The sequence below is a fragment of the Monodelphis domestica genome, chromosome 1 (genome assembly GCF_027887165.1).
Source record: "Monodelphis domestica isolate mMonDom1 chromosome 1, mMonDom1.pri, whole genome shotgun sequence".
In the NCBI taxonomy this organism is placed as follows: Eukaryota; Metazoa; Chordata; class Mammalia; order Didelphimorphia; family Didelphidae; genus Monodelphis; species Monodelphis domestica.
In genome coordinates, this window is record NC_077227.1 from 439,076,567 (window position 1) to 439,090,796 (window position 14,230).

Genomic DNA, 14,230 nt, shown 5'->3' on the forward strand with positions numbered 1-14,230 from the left:
CGAAGCCTTTCACACTATTGAACACTGCTGTATTGAACACTGTTTCTCCTGTTCATATCCCATCCTCTAGCTGGGTGGTTTGGCAAGCTTTTTACTTTCTCTCATAAATTTAAAAAAAAAAGGGTAAAAAGAATGGTAGGATTTGTGTTTCTCAAGTCTTTCCCTTCTCCAATCCATTCTCAACACAGATGCCAAGGTAATATTCTAAAAGCCAAGGACTATAACCCCTACTCAACGAATTCCAGGGGCTTCCTATAGAATCAAATATACACCTCTATTAGGTATTTCTCTTCTCTCCCAACTACATTTCTAGGCTTACTATGTTATTCCTCTTCATTTACTCTACTGTCTAGTCAAACTGCCCTCCCCATAATAATTTGAGAGGGTAGAGGAGACAATAGGGTTGTTGTTGTTGTTTTTTTAAGTTGGGGAGACCTGGTGCCATTTGTAGGCAGTAGGAAATATATGTGTGTGTGTGTGTGTGTGTGTGTGTGTGTGTATAAGAGAGAGAGAGACAGAGACAGATAGAGACAGAGACAGAGACTAAAGACTAGAATGTGGGAAGTTTACTAGAGGAGACAGGAGGGTCTGGAATCAAGAAGAGCAAGTTGCCTTTGGCAAGAAGAGATAGCTCTTTATCAGTTTCTTCTAGAAAATGGTGTCAAAGAAGAAAAAAATTGAGAGTTATGTTAAAGAGTTTTGAGATATATGGCAAGAGAGGAGGAAGGTCCCTGAAAATAACTTTTATTTTTTCTTTCTCAAAGTATGAGACAATATTAAAAATAACTGCTGACCCCCTTCATCTTACTGAACAGGAAACTGGAAGCCCCAAAAAGTGAAATGAGCTTCCCAAATTATACAAGGAAAAGCCTTGAACAGAATCAAGATTCAAACCCAGGGTCCTTGCCTATGACTATTCCTATTTGACTAATGAAGCTGCAGTAAGGAAACAAACTTTTCCTGATCCCACCCACTCAAGTGTTCTCTCCTGCCTATAATTTTAGAGATTATGTTTCCATACCTCTCATGAACTGGTTTATTTTATTATTAATTTGTAGTCATGTCTTCTCTCCCCAAACTGAGTGGGAGTTTCTTGAGAGTCGACTTTATTTTTTCATTTTGAGATTCCCACAGTATCCCCATACAGGACCACTCCAATGGGCATGTTTTTTTGAGCTCTGAAAATGTTGAGGAACTTGCCCAGGATTATGTAGCTAAGTGGTATAATAGGGACTAGAAATTAGTTATTCTGTTCCCCCTCCCTACCTCCCTGCACAGTGATCAGAAAGGGTGTTGAGGCAAGACTCTTGTAATGAATGAGGGCATGTATGTGTGTGTGTGTGTGTGTGTGTGTTGTGTGTGCACATTTTTTTGAGGGGCATCCTTCATTGGTATTAGGTCTTTTTGATTTGTCATCTTGGTAAAAGGGGGAGGAAAAAGTAATTCCTCAACTTGTTGGTCAACATTAAGTACAGTTCACTGTAGAAAGATAAAGACAAGCTACCAACTAGGCACTCAAGACTTTGCCTAATGGATAGCAGCAAGGGCAACAAAGTTTACTTTCAACTCCAATTAATTAGACAAAGTTTCCGCAAGACCAACTGCCTTTGAGACAGTAACTTTATTGAAATGAAATAGCTCTATAGCAGCAATTTACATATTGCAAGGGTTAAAAAGAAAAGCGTTATGTCAAATTAATATTGCGGAAAAGGCAAGCTACCCTCCACAGCTAGTTGCAACTATTGCAATATAATGCTAATAGTTAGGAATTCATGCATTAAATGTGATTAATAACCCTAGGGTACCAAAGCAGAGGCCAGAAAGAGTTATACTTAATTTCAAGGCTTTTTTATTGTATGAATGGTTGACCAAGTATCACCCTCCTAGCAGCATCTGGAGCACTCGTTGGTGTTCTATAGGTGGTTGGTGTACTTGACCCCCTTTTTTAAAACGTGTGTTCCATAAAAACACTACTTCCGCCCCAGTCCCTTCTAAGAAGCTTCTGTTATGAAAAAGAAATGCATGTTCCCATCTACAAATCTGTAAAAGCTAACAAATCCCCCAGGCAGCAGTCAACGGAGCAGAGCTTAGAGCAGGCACTTCAGCAAATTCATTTCTGATTAGAAGTGTTGGAAAATTCACTCCTGCTCTTTGCTAGGTTTCTTATCACTCTGTGGTGGTGTGAGGACTCCAGAGGGAGCAGACACTTTCTCATCAGCCAGAATGGCTTGCTTTTCATAAGCTCTGTCCTAAAATAAGACCAAAGGAGATAAATGTCAATGGTAAAAAAAAGTATCCTTTTGACTTAATATTTATTTACCAGTTGCTGAAGTGCAGCCACACAATAATGTTTAAATTCTATTATGCTTTCAAAACTGCCCCTTATAGTAAGGTGGTTGAACAAATAAATGTTACTTCTGAGTAAAATCAGTCTTACATTCAGAAGTGATAATGTGGGGGTACGAATGGGCTGCTTTTAAAAGGGGAAAATGATCAATTTCATATTATCATAATAATGTACATCCAGAATTAGGTTCAGTTCCTCAGTGAATTTTTTCCCTCAACTGATTTCCTAAAAATCTACTTTAAGCTCACAAAAATATAAAGTGATGAGCCTCCTTCTACGATTTTTAAAAAAAGAATTAAATTGGTGGATATCTTTCTGGGATATTTACATATGGTCTGATTTGGGTAAAGGGACTACATGGACTGGAGAATGGTCACTTCTAGTAGGATGTCCTATTTTGTCATGAGAAAACATAAAGGTTATTACTGACCAGCAAGTTTATGGTGTTCACATGAGTTTGAATGTTGTGCATGTCTTCACTAGGAACACCCTTGAAATATTTGAGCCTGGCACCTCCTACTTCCTTTACAGCCATAGCAAATGGGACCATCCACTTCACGCACTCCTCTACTTCTGGCCAATCAAAGCCTAGAAAGTAAAGTGAAAATTGTGCTCGATCTAAAGCTTACACGAGGACATGTCAAGTTTATATATATATATATACTTCAACTTCATTTGAAATCCAACTTACCTGAAACTTTTTTCATTATCTCAGTGGAAGAGAAATGATACAGGGCAGATGCAGCCAGCACTCCATAAGTAAAGTCAAAGCAGCCCATATCCAGGATGCAGACATCTAAAAGCTACAGAGGGGGCCAAAAACATGATAGAAAACAAGCCAGTATGTCAATAAACACAACCCTATGAAATTTACTCAAGATGGATGGAACGCCACACAAAATGGGATGAGTGGTATGTGCTGGGACTTACCTCAGCAACTTGCACAAAGATTTGCTGAGGATATTGTGGCATGAGCACTTCTTCATACAGGTCATTGAGATAAGCCACCTGCATGTATACATTTAACCAGGACACAAGTGTCATGGGGCTTAAACGCCACTTCAGAGCCTAGAATAAAATAGAAGGAGGAAAGGAGGAGGCAAATTAGAGGTCAACAGCAAAACCAAGGATAATGGAGTACCCTGGCATGCAGTGGTAGACTGCCATACAAATAATCGACCACCTTCAGAGTTACAATATGTCCACATAGAGGTCATTACTTAATTTAGAGAATATGATAATTAGGTATACAATTGAAGATGAATCAAATGCAAATAGGCAATTGCTTTCATCCTTGAAGAAATTCTCCATGAAGATTGAGCAGAAAATGTTTTATAAATCATTAGTAACTTACCTTCATAATGATTAATTCCATGGTAAGAATCTCTTCTTCTGTACAAGCTCCATCTGTCACATAAGCAAACTGGTACAGCTTTGGTGGATAGATTTCCTGAAAGAAAAAAAAATGAAAGAAAATCATCATTACCATCAAAGCCAAACACTGATATCTCTATGCCATAGTGTCTATTCAAATACCCTATTATCTGCTTTTGCTGAACCAACAGAAGTACAAAAACACAAAGATTTCTATCTCTGACTCATATATTTGGAATCCTAGCATCTTTAAATGGTTAATTCATAGCAATATGTACATGATAAATATAAGAGCCCAACAGTAGTCAAGATGCAAATGAAAATCTGAAAGAAATTAATGAACTATGCTTGCTACCATATACCTTTAGAGCAATTTTTTTTGCCCCCTTAATGATCCTAGTTTCCCATTTAAAAGTTGGACTGTAACTTAACCCAAGTTGCCAAGATTAAGACTGTTTGCTCCATCCAAACCATATTATTAGCCCAAAAGTAGGGTACTTTCCATACTATAAAAAAAAAATAGTCTGTATTCTAAATATGAACAGATTTCCTACCTCATTGAAGCATACATCTAGTACTAACATAAAAACTTGAACAAGTTTTACCTCAAGTTTGGCAGCTATAAATAATGAGGTAATCCCAATAAGCTGCAAAAGGGTTTTTGTAATATTTCGCTGTGTTGCCATATATCGATCAAAGAAGTCTTGTGCCAAGTAATACGTCTCCCTGTGAAGTTTATAGACTTCAGACACCTGAAAAAATAGTTAATAAGTTTTAGTACATTTACCTGAAAGAATGTTTTTCATGGACTTTCAATGTTTTACTTTTAGACAAAACAGCAAAAACAAAAGTACTGACACATTTGCTTTTCTCCACTCTAACCCATAAGGGTACTTATTTATAGAACTTGAGCCTTAGTTAATATGGTCCAACTCTTCTAAGTTCTACATATAGGTTCATTACTTAGAGAACAAAATAATTGTTTTCAAGAGAGAACCCCTTAAGTAATTCCCACAAAAAATTATCAACCCCTAAAAATTAAACCTTAAAAACATTTTGGCTTGAGTATCACATACCATATATGGTTTATGGTTTAAAGAGTAAAAAGTTAAATAAACATCAGGATACAGTCATTTAAAGACAACATTCTAAGGCACAAAGTCAGACTTCAGAGGCATCATAGTACAGTAGAAATATCAATGGATCAAGAGGAGACCCTGTCACTTACTCCGTGAATGTGTCTGTATCCTCATTTGAAAAACAGGGAAAACTTCCCAGCCTAACTGGTTGTTGTGAGGAGTTTATGAGAATCTCTGTGAAGTTGCTCTGTAAATGATAATTTGCTAGACAAATGTAAGGGATCATCACAAAAGCTAATAATGCACACTAAGTCTTTCTAGGAATAGCATATGCCAACATTAACATGTTAATGTTTGGAAATTTGGTTAGGCAAGAATCTAAATTGTATATAAGCAAAGGGTCTATATATATGGGGGGAGGGGAGAGGGTAATTGAAAGAATAAGGAGACAGAAATTGGTGTAAGCAAAATAAGTTTGTGAAAATTCCTTTAGCAGGCCTGGCACCATTTCTAATGATTAGGATAAACTAATATTCCTGGCCAATATTCAAGTTCCACCATTATATTTTAGAACAGAAGTAAAACCTAACTTTAGAAATGAAACTATTGTTTATAAGACAAACTTTCAGATATCCTTCACTAAGCTCAAAATATAGCACCTGCCAGTAACAGTATGGGCACCTTTTTCATATGCAAAAATCACAGTTGTGATCAGAATTAGGTTTCTTAACTTCTCTGACTTTTAAACTATTACTTATTGTGAGAAACCCAGAAGAAGCTGAATTGGTAACATAGTTAAAAGCTGTAGTAAACTTTTAACAATAGAAATGTTTGTTCTAGAGACAAATTAGAAAAGAAAAACAGAATTACTTTGATGTCCATGTTTTGGAAATGAGAAAGGAAATGAATACTCCATGGATTCAAAAAAGAACCAGAATACCAAATTCAAAGAATTCTTTGTGAATGAGAAAAATGTGATCATCCTACTTGCTTATACCATACTGTCACAGTTAATGCCAATAGCCAAACTCACCTCCATCATCCAATCCAGAAGAATGGATCGCATTCTTGGCTGTAGAGAAGGATGTCTCTCCATGAAGTTCTTATCCCTCAGGTATACCTGTTCTTTACTTAACATAATTTTCCAAACCTCATCTCTATTTGCCCAGCTATAAAAAATGAAACACTTGTTAGTGTGCCTAAAAGTTAGTAAAAGGCAAGTTGTAGTGAAAGAGATAAAGGCATAGAGGCAAGTGTGGCAGGTTAAATACTTACCCCAATAATGGTAATGGTGTAGCTCTATGTTGGGAGAAATTGTGAGTTGGCATATTAGAATTAGGTAGTGATGGCTCATCCCCTCCTTTGTCAGGTGTGAGAATCACTGACCAGGGATTTCTGAGAAAAGCCTGTTCAAGGAAAACATCCTTTTAGGTAATGGGTCACTCAGAATGATTCTCAATACAGAGAATATTAATGATTTTTTATATCTGACTATTCATTAAAAAAATTTCACACCACAGGAAAAATGTGTTAGTTTCATTATCTTAATTAAAGCAGAATCCTACATTTTGTAGGTAAAAAGGAAATGAATACAAGTCTAGATGAGGGATTTTTAACCTTTTTGGCAATCAGGCAAGACTATGGACCCCTTCCTAGAGTTTTGTTCTTTAGCATATAAAATAAAGAGGATTACAAAAGAAATAAATTACATTGAAATATACTCATCAAAATATTTAACAATTCATAAACTCAGTGAAACCTGTTCAGAGATCCCATATTAAGAACCCCTTGTCTAGATTAATCTCAAAAATTCATTAGTTTTGTCTTTCACCTAGCAAGCACCATCTATTTACAATTTCTTTCCTGGACACATTCTTCATTCCCTTTTGTACCATTTTATAAAAGATTTCTGGGCTTTTGATTTTACTTATCTAAAAAAAGATTTACTTATATAAAGTTGCAGACCACTTTACAAGAACATTACCATTTTAAATAGAGAAGAAAAAAAGAGACAAAGTAAATCTATTCTACAACAAGATATTTGCTTTAATCTGGCTCTCTATATTCAAGACTATGAAAATAAAATTGCCCAAACCAAACTAACTTGCCAACTTTTGCAGTAGCAAGTTTGAAATAAAAATGTATCAATTGCTGCACCTTTCATATTCAGGATAGAGGTAACTAGCATACCTTTTTAGGTAGCTACCTATTATATCTCTCTTAAATTGAAAGTCTGTTTCTGAATGTTTTGTATAGAACATGTTTTATATGGAACAATGTATCTGTTCTATATTTGTAAAGTACTAAAAAAAATACTAAAAAAAACTCTTGAAAGAATCAAAATGCTTGACACATTTAAAGTACTATTCTATTTTTAAGGAAAATAAAATAAGAAATAAATCTAGCATTGTGAGAACAAAAATTAATGCCTTCTATAAAAACCATAAAAACAGAAAACCAAAACATTAAAGACCACCTTTGCAGTCTAAATGTATCCCAAATGTTATAGTGGTCTCAGCTGAAGTGCTGGAATACTTGATTTCTATTCAAATATGGAAAGTTTTAGCAAAGTTTGAGTTGCATTAAGACTTGTTTTGTTAAGTTACCATATTTAATTTCTGGCCTTACAAATAATTTTAGACCCAATTTTAGAAACTCCTCTCCCACTTTTTTTTGTTATTGTTTAACAAAGCAGCCATCTTACTGAAAATGTCAGTCAATTATGCCAGCATGGAAAGACTGTGGGAAATTACCAATCTTCTATTTCTTAATTGTCTTAATAAGGAGGGCAGTTATTTCTATTCTTTCTATTTATTAACGAGGGCAGTTATTAATGTTTAATATAGAATATTGAGATGATTGTAAATAAATGAAATCTAGTTTCTGGCTCAAAAGTAGTGTTGGTTAGGTAATAATTGATATTTTTTCAACACATTTTGCCTACCATCCATTTTTCACTTGGGCTGCTTGTGCACTTTTCAAGCTGTTAAGATTATCTAATTTATAATCAAGCCCCCTTGCTCCTTATAAAATATAATTTCTTACTCTGGAGCAGGAGAGCTCTAGACATTCAAGACTTCTCATCACAGCTCATGGGGTAACTTGTGTGAGAAAGGAAACCTCTCCCAATTAGTCTTTACCACTGTGCTGGTAGCAACTCGATTATTCAAGAGGCACATTAAGAGTGCTCTAAATTAATTTTACTGTTCTATCATTGGACCTGAAATCTTGTTTTGAGGGCACAATCACAGTGCTATCTTCTCTGATCATGTAATTGACAATACTAAGAAAAGGCCATTGTAGATAAGCTGGCAGCCATTTTTAAACTACAAGTCAGGGAAGAGTTACAAGAGACCCAAGAACCCAAGAATACCTTAATTCTTCTCTAGAGGAGATATCTTACAGAAGAACTAGGTAAAGCAACAACACTACAACACTTCATGAATTATACCCTAAAGATATACCTAACTTTTAAAGAGAGATTAGCCCAAATTCAAGAGGAGAGTTAGAGAAAGGACCATCTCTAATTCTTCATATATTTTCAACTGAATAAGGCTCAGAAAAAAATCATATAAAATTTTTAGGTTTTTAGGGAATAATCAGAAAGCTAAGGTAATGTTCTAATGAAAAAAAATGGGATTCAGGGCTATAAAAATTTTGTGGCAACATGATGGATGTACTATTTTAGTCTTAGAACTTAATAAAATTACTACTAATATTTAGTAGAGGACCTGAAGATCAATATTATACTAAGACTAGATATGGTTGTGATGAAGCAGTTTTTCAAAGATGGTATTACTAATGACATTTAAAGATAGTTCACAGTAACCTGTTTGTTATTCTTTTAATGAATTATAATAAATAATGCACTTATTTCAGCAGGTCAATAATTATTAACTTTTTAAAAGAATGATTATATTCATAAGCTGACTAAAGATTTCAATTATATATCCAAATTCTAGCTTCACAAATTCATATCAAAGGCATTCTTCCCTAAGTAGGCTGATGAACTCAGATATCACTATATTTATAAAATAAATAGGAATCTGTTCTGAGGATGTGGAAAATTATGATAAACCCTTAAAACATCTATGGCAGGGAATTGATACAAGTAAATTCAGTATGTATGACTATTCATATACCACTGCTATGTGACCAGTTGAGATAAGATAGATAAACTAGATTATCTCAGATGAAGTATTATAAAGTACTTTGCCATTAGAACATGTTATATAGAGGCAAGATATTATCACATTCTAGTAATATATCAAAGGGCAAAAGACATGCTTAATTTGTTTCTCATTTAAGAAGTGGAAACATTTTTAAGTGTTTAAATTTTACAATAAATAACTAACCTAGTACCCACTCTTGCTGCTCTCTCTAAGAAATGAAGATATACCATAGTAGGTACATAAAGATTTTTAGGTGAGAGGGCATAAAACATAAATTTATTTTCTAATCAAAGAATACCAAATGGAATAGTTTTAAAATGGGGTGATAGCATCCTCATAATTGGGTTTGATTAAAGGATTGACTTAGAGAGGATGAGGGAAAATAAAGAGAAAGGAATGACTACTTCTTTTATTAAACTGAAATACTTTTTTTTTTCCAATTGAGGAGAAAGTCATTCATCTCACTTTTCAATATTCAGTGAATCCTGCTAAGGAAGGATTGAATGTGTCTTTTATATTCAACTATGACTACCATTTCACACAATGCTGCCCATCTGTTATGAAGCACTTTACTCTTTAAGGTTCCAGCTGCTACCTCTGTTTAGATGCAACACATTGTTCATTATCCTATGAAATGATGTACTGCTCATCCCCAACTTTGCAACACTTAACTTGGCTTAAATAAATATTCCTAGTCCTGTTCTTTATATGATGTTACAACATATGCCTGGGTCTGGGAGAGAGTGAGAAGTGCTTTCTCTAAATCCAAACTATGACTATGGCCACCAGTCATTTCTGGAGATAAAGATAGTTTGGTTTCTTTTCATGATGAGCATCAGGTTTCACAATGTATAATTTTAGTGACTCTTTCTTAAGGGAAAGGAAAGAGAGACTAGTCACCTGAAATTCTGTAATGAAACATATTAATATATAAAATCTTCTACAAATACTTATACCTATTGAGGTCAGTTCAAAATCCAGTTGATAGTGACAATTTTAGTTGAGTACTAAATATACATAATAATCACTAGCCTGAAGTGGTGAAGTAGAGTCATCAAGTCACAAACTTAAGTCATTTTATTTAAGGCTATCATGTGCTTTTTGTAGAAGGAATACAAGAATTCCAAATAGGGAGAAGTCTTCATTTAGAACCTTTCTCTTTCAGAAACCACCATTAACCCAATTACCCTGAGCTGTTTGTCCTTTTCCAGAAGATGTCTAAGATATATATTTCTAATTTGGTTTATATGTGAGATTGTACACTGGACAAAGAGGCTGGAGACCTTGATTTTAGGTCTGTCTGCCAGTATTAGCTTTGTTATCATAGGCAAATCATTTTACTTCTCTAGGACTCAGTTTTCTCTCCAGTAAAGGGAAATGCTTGAAACAGATGATTGCAAAGATCTTTTCCAGTTTTTATGTGACATCTAAAATCTAAGTGTCCAGAGTATTCCTAATGCGGGGAGAAGGGGTTGGCAGTCTACAGCTTGTTAAGAGCTGAGAATACATAGTTAGGCAAGGATTACCTTTAATTCAACTTTAATCATAATGAGTGAGGGAGAATAAAAGGGTGTAGTAAACATGTGATTATATAGTAAAGAGGGAGAAAACTAGAAAATTTAAAAATCTTCTTAATCATTGTCAAGAAATAACAATAATTATGCTTGAGGACTATGAAGCTTACCGGTATCCTGACTGCAGTTCTTCCAATTGTTTCCCTTTTGGCCAAAACTTCATCTGGATCCAGCAAAAACTAAATCCAAAAAACACATTAAGCAAGAGGAAAAAAAACCCAAACAACACAAAACTGTAAGTGTAAAGTTTGATCAAGAGCTGTCTGTTCAAATCTAATCTTTTCTCCCACATTGCCTAAGTAAGGATCCTTATAGTCCCCGGACACGTGAGGTCTATAGCAGAGAAAGGTTCCCCATATTTTACCTCCCTTGTACTCACCACAGCTACATCTGCCTTTCTTTTCCTGGAGCGGGAAGAATCTGTTGAACCACTGCCTCTTTGCTCCCTTCCTGAGTCGGTTTCACTCTTCTTATTCTCTTCCTTCCCATCAGGGCTCCTTTCTTCTCTCCCATCTGCATGCTCATTAAGCCTAGGATTTTCCTTCCCATCAAAGAGCTCACCAGCACTTGGATCTTGTTTGTTATCCGGATTTGGGTCTTCCCTGCCATCGGGTTTTGGATCTTCCCTGCCATCTGGGGTTGGATTTTCCCTCCTATTGGGTCTTGGTTCATCTGTCCCATCAAAAAGCTCATGGAGACTTGGATCTTGTTCCCCACAGATAAGCTCACGGAAGCTTGGATCTTCTTCTTCACAGATGAGATCAATGGGATTTGGGTCTTCTTCCTCACAAATGAAGTCATCCTCCTCATCGGGGTGAAGAATTTCTTCTTCACAGATAAGATCAACATTTGGGTCTTCTTCCTCACAGATAAGGTCATCTGGATTTGGGTCTTCTTCCTCACAAATAAGCTCATCTGCATGGGGATCTTCCTCATCACAGATTAGCTCCTCAGGACTGGCCTCCTCTTCATCACACATAAGCTCATCAGGGCTGGGGTCTTCTTCACAGATCAGCTCATCAGCATTTGGGTCTTCTTCCTCACAGACTAGCTCATCTAAACTTGCTCCTTCCTCCTCACAGACAAGCTCATCTAAGCTTGCATCTTCCTCCTCACAGATAAGTTCATCTAAGCTTGCTCCTTCCTCCTCACAGACAAGCTCATCAGGGTTTGGATCTTCTTCCTCATAGATAACTTCATCAAAACTTGGATCATCATCCCCATAGACAAGCTCATCAATACTTGGATCTTCCTCCCCATCGAAGAGCTCATCTGGGCTCGGCTCATGTGTCCCGTTCATAGGCACGTCATGGCTTTGCTCATGAGTACCATTCATAAGCTCATCATGACTTGGCTCTTCCTTCCCATTCACAAGCTCATCAGGATTTGAATCTTCCTTCTCATCGACATGTTCTTCTTTCACATCCTGGGTAAATTCCTCCTTCTCCTGATATTCCTCGGAACCACTGCAAAATAAAGCCAATGGGGAGGGGGGTTATTGGTAGGGGCTTTGCCCCTAAATCACCTTCTCTCTTACCCTGTCAGTGGAGATACTCACCTTTCTCTAGACATGATGGCAGATCTGGGGTTAAGACCTCAGTTCTAGAGGGACAGAAAGAGAAAAGATTAAAAGGACTAAGTTTCTGTCGAGCAACAGCAATCTCCCCAGCAGCTGTCTAATTCCCAAAAGAACACCTCCCTCTCCCTCTTTACTCCTTCCTTCCCAAGCCCCCGGCGGCAAATGGTAGTTTGGAAAGAAAGAGATGTCACAGATCTTGATGGTCAATCTCCAAGTGACGACCCACCTAGTCACTGCAATGAGACTCTGACCTCCCTCAGCCCTCAGAGAACAGCGGTACTCGGGGTGCACTGATCTTTTAAACTCAAGTGCAACCCGGGGCACCAGACCTGCCTCTGCGGGCTTATGTGCAAAGTCGGGGGAAGGGGAGGGAAGGGTCACCTCCGCTCCCTCTCGGCGTGCCTCCTGTCAAACTATAGGGCGAGAGAAACTAAGCAGCTTTACTAAGAGCGAACCCCAAGTCCCGAGCAGCAGTGGTGGAGGCCCCAGCGGTGGCTACTACCACATCCTCGGGTAATCCCGGGGTCCGCCGAATCCCGACTCACCTCCGTTTCTCTTTCCTTACCTCTGCCTCCGTTTCTCTTTCCTTACCTCTGCCGCTGCTCTTTCTGGCAGGCGGCCACGCAGCTGGAATCCAGGTGGCAGAGGCAATGACAGAGCAAGGAAGGAGTTTAGGCAGGGATAGTCTCGTGAACCCGCTGGGCTACGGGCAGCACGTACGGCGGACCCCACCGCGGACCCTCCTAGGCAAACCAGCAAGCAAGCAAGCTAGCGGACAGCGTGCCCTCCTCTGTCTCTACCTTTCCATCGGGCCAGAACCCATCTCCCACCCGCTTGCTCCCGCTCTGCTGGCTAGCTCGCTGCCCGCTTGCCGCTTGCTGGCTTGCTGGCTGGCGGGGCTGGCCCGCCCGCCCTCAGGGGCGGTGTTTGCGGCTCCCACTCCCCGCCCTCCTCCACCGATCTCCTGCCTCTGCCTGCAGCTCCTCCTGCCACGCCACACCGTTCGGAGTGTGGCCCTTGCTGGCTCTACCAGCTGGTTCTGACCCGCGGGAGCCGAAGGACGTGGAGCTCCGCTGACCCCAGCTGCAGTCACTGGGTTGGAAGGATGAGGATGCGAGTACCCGGCTGCAAGGACCCGGCTGCGAGGACCCGGCTGCAAAGATAGGCTGCAGGGTCTTGGCTGCAGGGACTTGGCCGCAGGGATTTGGATGCAGAGATGCGGCTGCGGCTGCGGTGAAGACTCCTTTGCGAGAGCTTGGCTGTTATCCGGGATCGCCTGTGGAACTCACCTGCTGTGGCAATGGGATGCCCACTATGCCCGCCTCCCTCCTACTGCTCTCCCTCGCGAGCCCCAGGTGCATCCTTACCCTCAGCGGACGGCGGCTGGTGACAGCAGCAGCAGCAACAGCAGCAGCAGCAGCAGCAGCAGCAGCAGGCGCTGGCGGTGGAGGCGGAGGCGGTGGAGGCTGTGGCAGTGGAGCGGGAGGAGCTGGTGGGGGTGGTGGAGGCAGCGGCTGGGGTGGTGGAGGCGGCAGTGGCGGCAGCGGTGGCGGAGCTGGGGGCTGCTGGTGGATGCCCGCAGGCGGCAGCTGGTGATCGGGGTTGGCCGAGGGAGGCAGGGTGAAGAGGAGGAGAGGCAAAGGCCTGAGGCGAAGAAGGAAGAGGCCAGAGGAGGCGAAGTTCGGAGCTCCTGGGCAGCTCTGGTGGGATGTGCAGGGCGCAGCTACCTTCCTTTATACCCTGGCTGCCCGCGCCCCCCTCCAGCGGGACATTAAAAAAATATCTAAGGCGCGCAGTGGCCCCCCCACCCCACCCCCTCATTTCTTCCCCTCCCCTCCCCCCACCTCACTCCCCTAATCCCCCCTCCCCCAAGTCTAGCCAGACCCAGTCTCAGTGCTTGAGTCGGGTCAAGGCCAGCTCTTTCTGCCTGGGTGTCGAGCTCTGGGGGTAGGGGGCATGGGGCCAGCAGCTCCGGATGAGAATCTACCCGCCCCCCCCCACGACCCCCTACAGTGCACAGGGAGCATGCGTACTGAAGTGCAGCTGCCTGGAGAAGGCGGGGTGGGGCCTCCTGGTGCTCAGGGAGAGAGAAGGGAGGGGGTGCT

The 14,230-nt window shown here is 40.0% G+C and overlaps 2 protein-coding genes and 3 non-coding genes across 8 annotated transcripts; 2 read left to right on the plus strand and 3 right to left on the minus strand.

Moving 5' to 3' along the window:
- Window positions 1-1,586: 1,586 nt before the first annotated feature.
- Window positions 1,587-13,633, minus strand: CCNE1 (cyclin E1). Of its 4 annotated transcripts, none has more exons than XM_007474808.3 (12): window positions 13,493-13,633; window positions 12,105-12,148; window positions 10,926-12,012; window positions 10,657-10,725; window positions 6,076-6,206; window positions 5,834-5,969; window positions 4,327-4,473; window positions 3,702-3,797; window positions 3,278-3,415; window positions 3,039-3,150; window positions 2,778-2,935; window positions 1,587-2,249 (listed from the first exon to the last, which is right to left on the minus strand). In XM_007474808.3, exons 2-12 carry the CDS (start codon window positions 12,116-12,118, stop codon window positions 2,139-2,141), a joined length of 2,199 nt encoding a protein of 732 aa, XP_007474870.2. In that variant the 5' UTR covers window positions 12,119-12,148; window positions 13,493-13,633; the 3' UTR covers window positions 1,587-2,138. The 4 variants fall into 4 exon arrangements, with proteins under 4 accessions (XP_007474870.2, XP_056668219.1, XP_007474871.2 ...); XM_056812241.1 differs by lacking the exon at window positions 13,493-13,633 and adding an exon at window positions 12,352-13,012; XM_007474809.3 differs by lacking the exon at window positions 13,493-13,633 and adding an exon at window positions 12,926-12,997.
- MIR12305 (microRNA mir-12305) lies at window positions 12,394-12,458 on the minus strand. Its single transcript, NR_162832.1, has one exon. It is a non-coding gene; the product is annotated as a microRNA mir-12305 (primary transcript).
- LOC130456438 (uncharacterized) lies at window positions 13,204-13,900 on the plus strand. Its single transcript, XM_056812242.1, has one exon. The coding sequence runs from the start codon at window positions 13,334-13,336 to the stop codon at window positions 13,898-13,900; it is 567 nt and encodes a 188-aa protein (XP_056668220.1). The 5' UTR covers window positions 13,204-13,333.
- Window positions 13,255-13,315, minus strand: MIR7356 (microRNA mir-7356). Its single transcript, NR_127579.1, has one exon. It is a non-coding gene; the product is annotated as a microRNA mir-7356 (primary transcript).
- On the plus strand, window positions 13,258-13,317 carry MIR7356B (microRNA mir-7356b). The gene has a single exon (NR_162833.1). It is a non-coding gene; the product is annotated as a microRNA mir-7356b (primary transcript).
- Window positions 13,901-14,230: the final 330 nt, after the last annotated feature.